This window comes from Vipera ursinii (genome assembly GCF_947247035.1).
Source record: "Vipera ursinii genome assembly, chromosome: 2".
Taxonomy (NCBI): domain Eukaryota; kingdom Metazoa; phylum Chordata; class Lepidosauria; order Squamata; family Viperidae; genus Vipera; species Vipera ursinii.
Genome location: NC_139513.1, coordinates 155197370 through 155210121, shown reverse-complemented (window position 1 = coordinate 155210121; position 12752 = coordinate 155197370). Strand labels below are relative to the sequence as shown.

General features: G+C 43.0%; 1 protein-coding gene across 2 annotated transcripts; it reads left to right on the top strand.

Annotated features, from left to right (window-relative positions):
- Window positions 1-2285: 2285 nt before the first annotated feature.
- Window positions 2286-12726, top strand: DDIT3 (DNA damage inducible transcript 3). Of its 2 annotated transcripts, XM_083353978.1 has the most exons (5): window positions 2286-2421; window positions 4527-4577; window positions 7804-7925; window positions 8847-9011; window positions 11884-12726. In XM_083353978.1, exons 4-5 carry the CDS (start codon window positions 8871-8873, stop codon window positions 12310-12312), a joined length of 570 nt encoding a protein of 189 aa, XP_083210104.1. In that variant the 5' UTR covers window positions 2286-2421; window positions 4527-4577; window positions 7804-7925; window positions 8847-8870; the 3' UTR covers window positions 12313-12726. The 2 variants fall into 2 exon arrangements, with proteins under 2 accessions (XP_083210104.1, XP_083210103.1); XM_083353977.1 differs by lacking the exon at window positions 7804-7925 and having other exon boundaries at window positions 2287-2421.
- The last annotated feature ends 26 nt before the right edge of the window (window positions 12727-12752 follow it).

Here is a 12752-nt window from a genome sequence, read left to right as displayed (position 1 = left end):
GCTCCATAAATCACATATAAGCCCAATTTACTGTCCTTCCCAGGCATCCAACAACATTCTGGCCAAAATAAAAATACTGTCTTATACTGTACCATATATGAACAAACGTGTCTCATACAGAAACCAAAATAAATTTTGAACTGAATTGGGAAGAAGACTGTGGATGAATTGCAACAGAAGCAGACACCTGAATTGGTCAACGGTCATATTTGTGAACAAATCAAAAGTATGACATACAGTTTACTTTTATGTAGGAGAATGCTGTTGGTTAATTAGGTCCAGTCATAATCCCAAAGTTCTTCAGATCATATAAACATGTTGGCAATTCATTAAAAAACATGCTTTTTATTAATAACTTTACCGATCTAATTTTCTAATTCTAATGTAAGTTATTAATGTTCCCATTCTTCAGTGCTGTAATTACGACAGAAAGAGCCATATTTTAATGTGGATTTGTATGCTAGAGTTTTAGGCCCAAGTCTAGTAAATTTTGCAGTTGTTTGGTAGTGTACACAAGGATTCTTTGGACGTTCTTGTGGGAGCTCTGAAGGTTCCCTGATAGCTTGTCTACCCTCTACTAGACATCCCCTTAAGAAACACTGTGAGAGAAAACTGTATATTACAGTGTGTCATGGATTCCTAGGGGATATAAGCTGTGCCAGGCCTGAGTAGAATTTCCTACAAAACAGAATGTCACCATAGGATGTTTTGCAATTCAGAGCTCCACTTTCAATGCTATTTGTCAGGCAAGATGATATATAGAAGTTTGCGATGGGAAACTGAGATTCTGGCTCACAAGCATAACAATCAAATGAAATATCAAGTTATTCAAATTACATTGCCAATACAACAAATTAAAGGTAGCTTCTCAAATTCATTTTCAAATGAAATAATCATAATATTCCAGTTCAAAAGTTCAAGTCCTTTTTCTAAATCCAATGCTTGTTTTATATTAATTACTTGCAATTGCATTCATTTTTATGAAACCTATTCAAGTGGCTTGAGTATTGTTTCAAATAATAAGTCATTTGGTAATCCTATCTGTGCAAAGTTGGAAATAGCCTGAATTTTTGTGCCAGGAGCAATTTTGACAAACTTACACAAGACCTTCTTTTTTAGTCTAATATATAATTTCTACGTGTCCTTATTGTTTTATTAGTTTGTTTCTCCTAAACAAGTGTTATTAGAATTGGGCAAAGCTCTGCTACCTCCTTTCTTTGACTAAATCTCACTGAGGTGAAAAGGGACACAATCCGAATATACACTTGTGTGTATACACCGTTTTCTTCCCCACGGAATTGTTTGCTTTGTATTTCAGGTGCAATATTTAGATTTGACTAGTTGAAACAACTGGTTTAAAATGTTCTGATTAAACAAGAACTGCTTAGTACAGAGAGCAGATTATTTTCAAAACTGCAACCATTTACAGGAGTTGGGCTTTCTGGAATTCATATGTGACATCATTAAAAACCAAGGGAGAAAATGCTTTTTCTTCAGAACTCTCCTTTTATTCAAAAGCAAATGTACACAGGCTTACTCCTTTCAAATCCGTGCTATTAATCCAGTATCTTGAACCGATCGGCAGCTCTTAAATTTATTTCCTTACATTCCAAAAGCCCGCTTTTCAGGTGATGATAACAATACCATAGAGAGCAACACTAGGCCAAATACTACGTGCAAGGACAGCTCAAGCAAGGCCTTGTCAATGTTTCCCCAGGGAGAACTGGCCCTTTAAGCAAACGGTGGGCGTGACGTGACGTCATAAAAGCTTATGGGGGGGCTCCCAACGTAATTCGGCCTAGTTACTACTGGGAGATTTAGGCACAGGCTCGTTGGAGGCGGAGGAGAAGAGGAGGAGGAGGAGGAGGAGGGAAAAGAGAAAAGGAAACAAGGCAAGCCCTGTAAAAGGGACCTAGGAGGGCCAAGGTCAGGACTCCAGCCTCGGCTGCCGCTGCCGTGACCGCCAACGGTTGCCAGGACGTTGCATCATCCCCAGCGCATGACTCACCCACTTAAAGACTCGTGACCCTGAAGGGAGGGGGGGAAATTTCGGGAGGAGTCATTTCCGGGTGCGACGCGGCAGTATCCACCCCGGCGGAGCTGCGTCACTCACACACTGGGGAAGGCGGGGCTTAGCGAGAGGACGACGACGGCCCATTGGGCGGCGAAGGGCGGAGGCTCCTTTTCTTCCGCCAATGGAGAGGCGCGGCGTCGCCAATTGGCCCGATATGGCGCAAGGGTTGCGTCATGCCGAGGGGGGCGGGGCGCTCTTTTAAAGATTTCTGTGACCATCCCGAGCAGGAGAGGCATTTGGGAGCCGGCGGGTCTCGAGAGCGGAAGACGATGAGCCGCGAGAGGAGAATGAGCTGTAGCCAGCAAGTCGGAGAGAGGATCGCGGGCGAGAAGGGGCCGCGTAGGAAGGTGCGGAGCTGGGAGGGGCGCACTTTTCGGGCGCCCAGTGGAGGGTTTGGATGGCTGGACAGAAAAACCGGATCGGGTGGTTCACCGGCTCTGCATCTTAGGCGGATCTGGCGCTCTAAGCCGGGCTCCGCTTGCAAGATGCGCGGCGCTTTCGTTGCTTCTCGTCCTGAGCCACTGGCCAACATTGGCCGGTCCCTTTTCTCTCTCCACGTGTGCCCCCGACCACTACCTGCAAAGGCTCGTTTTCTTCCCCCTTTCCCTGTCGGGATGGCTCATACATCCTGGCTTGTGTTGAGTCTGCTTTCTACCCAGAGAGAGAGAGAGATCCGAACTCGAGTGGTGGATTTGCTCATTTAACAAACACCCAGTTAACATTTTAAACAGAACGGGCTGCAGGGTTTGTGCGTACTGCATAAAAGTGGGGCATCGTTTGAGTCTATTTTTTTTATATTAAAAACGCAATTTCATAGGAAAGGGATGAGTACGGGGGCATGGTGTAAAAACCAGTATAAGGTACTATAGTGCGTTGAGGATTCCCCCAAGCAACTCCCATTTCCTTCCTAGAAAATGTGAGAGGTGCCCAGATTTCTGGAGTGAGCTTAAGGATGCTAGCTGGGTTTTGTAGTCTAGCCAAACCTCATTTTTTCTGGCTTGCTTAGTTTCCAGTGCAGAGCAAAGGGGGGGGGGATTTTGAAAAATAATTTGAAACTGGGTGCTCGGCCAGCTCAGACTACATCCTTTCCCATAGCTGTGTGCTTAGCAAGTAACCCTGAGGACAAAGCTTTTGTTATAGCAAGCTTTCCCCACCCCACCCCCTCACACCATTGGAAATGAAATCTTGCCTTGCTGAGAACTTGGAAGAATTTATCAGAATTTATTAAACTATTGGAGAAGTCTAAAAAGGATGCATTCTTGCCAGTAGCTGAGGACAGTGCTGCAACATTTCCCTGCCAAGTTTGGAAAATCACCCCTCCCCCCCCAGGGTACTCTGGTTACTTGGAATGCCTGCTTCTCTAATTCCTTTGGGAACCATTCTCTTGCACATACATAAACATGCATCTTTCCACTAAGTTGCATAACAGTTCTTGGATCCCTAATTCTCTCAGTTTCTTGCATCACTCGGGGCTGATGAAAACCAGTGGTGATGTCCCCTGTGCCTGCTATGTTCCTGTGGGGTTCAGAGTAGTGTTGCTGCTTTGCTGTTTGATTTGGGGCATTGCAGAAATCTCTGTAGGAAATGCATGGCTGGAATGGAAAGCAGCCATCCTGGTTCCTGCCATGGGCGTTAAGAATACAATCACACACACCCAGTGTCCCTGTCCATGAAGCTCATTGGAAAGCAGACTTAAGAGTTCGATGCATTTAGAGAGTATCTGGTTGTAGGAATGGAAGGAATGGGGTTTTTTTCATAATCAAATGAGATTGATGCTCGTATTTTTGTTAAAAGGAAACCACTAGATTTGGCAAGTGTAGATTTTGATTGTTAAGCGTAAGCATTGTCTGATTTGGTCTGCTTGCAAGTATCCTCCGATCTGCAGTTTAGCTTGTGACCCCCATGCTAATTTGGTCTGCTTTACAAGGTAGGGATAGAGGGACTGTAACTGTTTCTGATGCTGAGTCCAGTGAAGGAAGGGCGAGCTGCATCCAGATGTTTTTTCATCTGGATTTACCCTTTCTATAAAAAAAAATAACTGTTAGAAATAATGCATTTAAAAGAATAAAAAATTGGCTTTGAGTGTAAAATGCATAAACATGCTACTTCCAAAAAACCTAAAGCCCTTAATGATTGCGTTGGCTGCAATCTAAATTGTGACACAAAGATGGTTGGGGAAAAAAGGACTGACATGAAACATATAGGTGACGGTCAATGAGCTTGAAGAAGAGGATAATGCTTTGATAAGCAGCAGCACTTCCTCATTTTAAAGGACAGAAGTGAAAAAAAATAGTAAAGGGAATTTGTGGTGCCCCTGTTCCACGCTGCTGTTCAGTGTCAAAGGCCAAGATTGTGTGTGTGTGTGTGGGGGCTTTTCTTAGATGGGTGTAACACATTTATGATACACCATGTCCCCTTTTAGTAATAATCACAGATTTTTCTCTTCTTTCAGTTTCGAACAAAAAATCGCACATTAATACATCACCACACTTGAAAAAAAAAGGTAAGAAACCAAGAAAAGCAGGTTGCATGGAGGGAATCTTGGGAGAATTGTACTAAACTTCAAATGGATTCATTTTAACAACTCTGCATTTTTGAGAGTAATAACTGTTGAATTCTCTGGATTTGCTCCAGAATAGACATGTTGTAAGATTGGATTAGAGTGTCTCCTATCTTTTGGCCTTCGAGGTAGGCCAGGTCAAGAAACTAGGTCATGGCAGGGATTCTGGGAATGCTTTTTGGAGGACAGAAGCCTATCTTAATTTCTCTCTGCCTTATCTTAACTAAACAAAATCAAGGCTGGATCATTTCTCATCCTTTTCTCCCTGGGATTCAGTAATTTTTTTCTGAAGGTTCTCCCCCCCCCATTTCTCAGTTTGCTCATCCTCATTTCCTTATGTCTATAATTATCACTAAGAAGTTTGTGGAAGAGTAAGAACAATATAAATTTTGAAAGAAAAATAAAACTAAGGAAAGTAATGTGGATGAAAAAGCGCAATAAAAGAAATAAAGAAAAGAAAAAAGTTATAAAGAAGCTACTTCCAATCTTCTTAACGCCAGTTTCAAGTACCTTTATATTTTGCCTTCTCTCCCTAAGAATCCAACATAATATCCTTCTTTCTACATAGTCTACCCTTTTTAATCATCAGTCACAAGTTCATTTCTTTTTCAAGCAGAAAGCCCAGGACTTTCCAGTCATTAACAAATGTAGTTGTTGATCTTTAATCAAACAAAAAAACCTCTGCTAATCTTGTCACCTCTACCAGCCATTCCTTCATTGTTGGATATCTCAGAAACTTTCCACTTTTTGTGCCTATAATTATCTTGGTCTTCCATCATGCTTTTCTAATTGTCTGTCCATTAGTTCCAATAAGAAAAGTTCTGGTTTTAATTGAATATTAATCTTTAAAGTTTGTGGTATTGCTGTGTACCTGAGCCCAAACCCAAAATTTTTGGCTATTTTGTAAGTCCACCAAACATGATAAAATGGCATGGGTCCGGGTTATTTACGGGAGCACCTCTTGCCGGCGTTAACTTCCCATTGTCCTGTGCGCTCCCATAGAGAGGGCCTCCTCAGGGTGCCGTCGGTCAGGGAATGTCAACTGGTGGCTCCCAGGTGGAGAGCATTCTCTGTGGGCGTGCCTGCCCTCTGGAATCAGCTTCCAGTTGAGCTCTGGATGGCTCCCGACCTTCACTCGTTTCGCCACGACCTGAAGACTTGGTTGTTTGAACAGGCCGGCCTGGACTGAAGGATTGGATTTTAGAGTTTAAATTTTAAAAATTTTAAATTTTAGAATGTATTTATTGTTTAGGGCTATTTGATTTAATCTTATTTTAATTTTTATACATTGTGTGTTGTTTATAGCATTTTAATTGCCCTGTACACTGCCCCGAGTCCTTGGAGAGGGGCGGTATATAAATCTAAATAAATAAAATAAATAAATAAAATGACCCTTCATGCGTTCCACATTTCCAACTTAAATTTTCCTCATTCCCAAGGTCATGTCTAGTTCCTTCACCTTGGGACAGGCACAGTGAATGGGTTCCCATGTTGTAATACACCCAGGGGGCACTGCTTTTTTCAGGTTTGAGATATGAAGTTTTGACATTCCCCCACCCCCATTATCATGTGACCACATTTTGGGTGCTTGGCAAGCAGCCCACATCATGGCTGTAATTTATGACATTTTTCCCCTGAAACCAGGGTTTACTTTTCAGAAAAAAATCCCCCATAGTGAACCGTGGGTTTGCTTAATGACTGCAGTATTCACTTTACAACCCCTGCAAAAAAGTCATAAAAGGCTGACCAGGTTTACAACCATCATGACTTACAAGCAAAATTGCAAACTCGGTTACAGATGTAAATCAAGGATCAGCTGTGACTGTTTCAGGAGTGGCCAGCATTCCTGTTATTTTTCTAACCCAAAGAATATTATATTTAGCAGAAAAGATGGATTTAAAAAATAATATATTATTCAATTTCATTCATTCACTCAAAACTAGTTAGTTTTTGAGGCAGTTACACTTATACTCTAAAAATACTTATGTTCATTTAGAAGAAACTGTAAACCAAGCTCTTCATAACAATAATAATGTTATGTTCTTAGAGGCACAAATGTCAACATAAATTACTTGCTGTTCTTTGACACCCCCCCAAACTGATGTATTTTTATTGCATAGTATATTCCATCTGTGTAATTTACAAATATGTATATCATCATAAATGTCCTCGTTCATATGGTTGTTATCAGTTGTTATCTGCTGAAATAAATGTCTAGAATAGTGGTTTATTCATGTAAAGTATTTGGATCAGTGGGGAGGGCATAGGTATTTATGTGAATTGAAGCTTGTACTTAGAAAAGCATTTCAAAATAAATAATTGGTTTTCATTGGTTGTTGAAAACAAACTGGGTTTTTAATGCTTTTGCTGTTGTTTCCTTGTGGAAGACAATGCAATCATGGTGCTTTTCACCAAGAATATTCTAAATGTCTTTAAGATGCTTCCATTGTATATACCAGGGGTAGGCAACCTTGGCTCTTTTATGACTCGTCAACTCCCAGAATTCCTGAGCCAGCATGGCTCAGCTTGGAAACCTTTCCCTTTCCCCTCAGCATGGCTGGCTCAGGAATTCTGGGAATTGAAGTCCGCGAGTCATAAAAGAGCCAAGGTTGCCTACCCCTGGTATATACGAAGGTTATTCCAGAATTGGTAATTTATGCAGCTGATAGCTGTGAAATAGAGCCAGTTTGGTGCAGGGATTAAGGTGATGGATTTGAAACTTGGAGCCTTCAAGTCCTAGTCCTTCCATAGGCTTAACAGTCTGTTGGGTGATTTTGGGCCAGTCACACTCAGCTCAACACAGGATGGCCGGGAATCAGGGCAATCTGCTCATGTTCAAGTTTTAAATAGACACAGACCTGGTTGGCTGTGGAAAGGTTATGTAAAAGGCTAGGCTTTTTTCAAGATGCCTGAAATTTGCCTTCGTGGTCCCAATATGTTTCAGAGTATTCCCCACAGGAAAAGTTAATTGGACAGAGAGGCTGCTTGTGGCTTTGTTAATTGCTAATTCGGAGCTTCCAAAAATGGACGGTGCTTTCTACTTCTGAGCATGTCCCAGCTGGCCTCTAGGCCAAGGAAGAAAGAAAAGTTCCATGTCTGAGGCATAGGAAAGCTTGGCTAGCCCTCCCAGCCTGTCTTGTGATGATGACTCACCTTTTATTTCTCACAGTCCAGGAGGTTTGCGTTTGCTAACCTCCGCCCATTGTGAAGACATCTGGAAAAGCCCCGACTTATCTCCCTGTGCAGCATGACTTGAATACAGTATTGAATTCAGAGCTCAGCTCACAGCAGGTATATGGAGAAAACACCATTTTCCCTGTCTGTTTCCCCCCGCCCAGTAGATCACTTAAGTAAAATAAAATTGGCAAGGTGCCTCTGAAAGGGAATGCTTCATGGTTACATGGATACACGCTGCAGTTTTGCTCATGTGTATCTACGTTGTAAATACAACGGACCAATTTCAGTCATACGTCAAAAATATGGCACATATTGACAGCCGCAGTTCTTACTCTGAAGGAGTCCTGCAAAGTTCAGAACTAGCTTGTCAGGAGGGTATGATCAAGTGTAATTTGGCTGATGCCAACTTAGCGATTGGTCTCATTGAAAATCTGTTCTGCCTTTTGCTAATATGGCGTTCAGCCTTTCCCAACCTATTTGCCCTCTCTTGTGCTGCATTCAGGTTGGTCCTCCGTAAGAGTGCTGCCCAATTGCAATTTGAGGTTGCTTTCCCCCCCCCACAGCCCATGTGCATTTTTACCGTTCTCTTTAATTTTTTTGCTCTTAAAAGAATTTGCTCTGCCACAGGTACATTGAGCAGATTTTGTAGGGGCTTCTTTTGGGAACACGAGAGGCTTCCTAACGTGAGAGATGAGAAGGTTTTCTACTTGCCCATTGTTGTGGATGATCTGAATTAAAATGAACCTTGGGAGAAACTTTTCTTTCTCCCAGAGCAAGGGTAGGTAACCTCAGCTCTTTTATGACTCATGGACTTCAACTCCCAGAATTCCTGAGCCACCATGGCTCAGCTTGGAAACTTCTTCCTTTCCCCTCAGCTTGGCTGGCTCAGGAATTCTGGGAGTTGAAGTCCATGAGACATAAACGAGCCGAGGTTGCCTACCCCTGTCCCAGAGCAAGTCTAACTGGCTGAGCTGTGTTGCAATCTACAGAGATGTTATCCAGTTTTCTGACAGCATCCATAACTTTGTCTTTCAGAAGCAGTGTGGCTACTTCTGAACCATGATGGCAGAATCCCTGCCCTTTTCACTGGGCACACCAGTGCCCACCTGGGAATTGGAAGCCTGGTACGAGGACTTGCAGGAAGTGCTGTCCTCAGATGTATCCAGCAGGACGGACCCCTCTGGGGGCGGACAGGAGCAGGTGAGTCAAATGGCTTTTCTCTGATGCTTCCAGAACTGCCGAGCCCTACATCAAGTGGGTGGTTGGATTCTATTGTTCTTTTATGGGCTGGCTCTAGATCACACACTTTTCTACATTAGAGGGATGTGGCCACTACCTGCAGTAACAGATCTTGCAGTCCTTTAAAAATGGGCACATTCATTGTAGTATAAAACCACGTGCCCCAGTCAGGTGCCTTCCAGATGTTCCCATAATTGCTCACACTGGCCAGGTTTGGGGAGTTACACCTGCACGCACATCTGGAAAGCAACAAATAAGAGGAGGATGCCCTTGTATTTTACTTCATTTATGATTCCTCCCCTCCATCGAGTGATGACCTGAAGAGTTGTGTTCTAGAACGCTAGAGTTGATATTAATCTTTCAGTGCTTTCATTTTTTTTCAAGTTAATAAGTCTAAGGAATGTAAGGAATTGTTAAGATATATTTCAATTAAAAATGCCTGAGTAATAATTGTAGCTTCCTCAGGTCTTTCCAGGGGTGGTCTTATAACCTTAAGTATGTGTGCTCAGAAGCCAGTAAATGGATAATTTGAATAGTGGGCATCTCGGAGTGTTCTTTCTGGCTGTTTTCCACTATAGCAGCGCCTCTCAAGCTTGGCTTTTTAAGATGAGGACTTGGACTTCCAGAATTCCTCAGCCAGCCATGCCAAAGTTGAGCAACACTGCATTAACCAATTGCACTGAACTCGGTTTTAAGTAGGTACTAATAGTAAGGTGGTACTATTAAATGTTTCATTTGAGCTGCTTTTGACTACTGCCTTTTCTGCCATGGCTCCTGCCCTGTGGAACGTCAGCCGCCCTGCCCTCCCCCTGCTGATGCTGGCCCCAACCGGTTGGCCTTCCAGAAGACCCTCAGTTTTTGCTAATGAGTCTCAGGATCCCATGATAGAATGAAGCCCATTAGATGATGTTAACTGATGTGCTCTTTGCAGCCATTCTGTCTTTTGGGGGTTTTTTTAGTTGTGATTTTAATAAGTTTTTATGTATTTTGTTGTTATGTATGCTGGCAAGAGTTACTATGTGAGATGGGCGACTTATATAATCGACCTGGCCTTCCCAAAAGCCCGGAAGACTTGGCTTTTCCCTCAGGCGTTGGGATAGGATGAAGTGACTGCAGGCCGGAAGCTTGATTTGGTGCCAGGTGTTTGTTTTTAATGTTTACAGTTTTAATGTTTAATTCTTGATTGGGAGCCACCCTTGGTTTGGTCTAAGATGGGCAGCTATATAACTATTTAAAATAAATAGTGGTAAATAAAAAAAACTAGGCAAAAGGTGATATTTTAAAATCCACCATGCTAAATTGATAGCACTCATTGTTCGGTCAGATATTCAGAACCAAGCCCTTCAATACAGCACTCCGAGTCTTCCCCCCCAAAAAAAAATTGCTCAAATATGAGATGGGCAGAATATAAATGTAATAAATGTCTTGACTTGTTAAGTGTGCTTGTTGAGGTGTGATATTATCTTAAAAAAACACATGCACGGGCTTAGAAATTATATTCTTTCCTTAGAAATGTATTGTTCCACCAGGGCCGTCAAATAATGCAGTGAAATTTTAATTAGATGGGGCTGATATGGGGACATTTCTTTTCTAATACCAAATGTTGATATCTTTAATCTGTTTGCAGTCCTCTTTCTAACTTCAAGAGCATCAGAAATGCGAATGGAGGCGAGGGCTTAATACCAACATGGCTGCAAATATAAACTGCCAGCCTTCATTATCTTCTGGTTAAATCTCATTACTGGTGGTGTTGGCAGCATCCAGCTACACTACTAAGTGTGAAATTTTGGAATAGGATCCCCATTTTCTCCAATCACAAGAGCCCTTGCCTCAGGAATATACCGGCCGTCCTTGTTTAATGATCACAATTGGGATCAGCAACTCAGTCATTAAACAAAGTGAAACTGTGATTCTGCTTATTTTACTTCAGCTTTTCTTTGCTTTACATGCAAAGGTTGTAAATGTGAGGACTGGTCACAGTTACCTTTTTATCATTGTTGTAACTGAACGGTTGCTGTGTGAGACAGTTGCTAAACAAGGGCTGCCTGTACTCTTTACATTATATTGCTAGGAAGTAATAGGCATGGCTTGGCTACTCTGCATTTGGGAGGTGTAGATGCAAGTGCAGTAACGAAGAGACTTGTTCTTTCAGCAATCTGATTATCTCCAATTTGTCTTGGTGGAGTTATTTGAACCAAAGTTGGATATTGTTCCATTTTCATCCAAGTTAAAAGTTTATACAACACAGGGCCCTTACATACTACATATAACTTCTTCTGTACCACTACTTGAGGATTTTACCCAACACTGAGTCAGTTAAACATGCTGGGTGGGCAAGGCAACTCAGCAAACGGAGACTGCATAGGCAGGAGGCGTGGCGAGTTATAAAATTTTCATAGGCTCTCAGGTTGCGAACTATAGTTTCCATGACAGTGTAGGAAACTCTTTTCTGGACGCAAAGCAGACACTGAAGGGCTGTATTCATGTTTTCTCAGGCATCAGAGCACCTCTTGGAGATCAAATCCCAAATGCTGCACAGCTAAAATCTTCAGGTTAAATTGCACATTACAATGATTTATGTAACCCCCACCCCACCCCACCCCACCCCTTACCCAAAGGACTGAGTGGATTTTGTTTTTTCCTCCTACTATATTCAAACTTGTAGAAGTGGAACAGGCAGTAAAGGCAGCCAGCACAAAGCCTTCCCATCGGTTTGACAGCTAAGAACCTGGGTTTTTTGAACTTCCATCTGCAGCCTGCCACAGAGGCTATTGGAGATGGAGGCCAACAATATGCACCTTTTAACCCGTCTCTCGCTCCGCTTCTTTTTCAGAAGGAATGTGATGGCTTTGATGGTGCTGCTCTGCTGTGGAACTTGGAGACTTCCAACTCCTTGGAGCTTAATGTGGACACAGTGGCAGGAAACTACGAGTTGGAGCCTGATCTTGCGGCTGAACTTTTGGAGCAACTGGGCAAGGAGCCCCCGGAGCCAGCTGAATCCGATTCTAGCCACGGTTCTCCTACACAGACAGGCACCGATGATGATGAGGGGATGTCCACTGGCCGGAAGAGGCGGCAGAGTGGCCAGCCTCACGGTGGCAAGAGACAGCGTGGCAGAGAGCGGGAGCAGCAGAATGAGCGCAGAGTGGCTGAGCTGACAGCACAGAATGAGTACCTCCAGCAAGAGATACAGCGCTTGAGCACTGAGGTGGAAGCTACACGAGCAGCGCTCATCCAGCGGATGGTGAGCCTAAAGACGTGATGGGTTCCGGGAACACTTTCTGCACTGAAATTATTTCTCCTTGCTGTGGACCAAAAGTGTACAGGGCTTCATCCTTTCCGGACTGAGTGACTCTGCAGCACGCCGAAAGGAGAGGCACTGGTTGACACCTTAGAATACACAAAGTACCCTGCGGCACTTTGAACTTGAAAAACTTGCTCCTACTCTGGACTTCCCTTACCGAACTGTACTGCGTGTGGCCCGGTTATTTTAGGCAAAGAGGAGATCCCTGACTTTCCTAGAGACTGACCGTGGCAGTTGTGCAACTGACTTGTTCTTAATAAGTTATCTGTTCTTGTCCTTGTGAGGAGGTGCAGGGAGGGATGTCTGCGTGTATCGTTTCCGTGCAACAGTGCTTTGTACTTGTATAAAGAACAATAAAGTGTTTATTTTGTCCGGTGTAATCCAACAATTTTGAAGGT

Bases quoted from the DNA above. Each gene is read 5' to 3' on its own strand.
- DDIT3 (XM_083353978.1), top strand. From the start codon at position 8,871: ATGATGGCAGAATCCCTGCCCTTTTCACTGGGCACACCAGTGCCCACC. The intron at 9,012-11,883 runs GTGAGTCAAATG...CTTCTTTTTCAG, and splicing joins CTGGGGGCGGACAGGAGCAG to AAGGAATGTGATGGCTTTGA.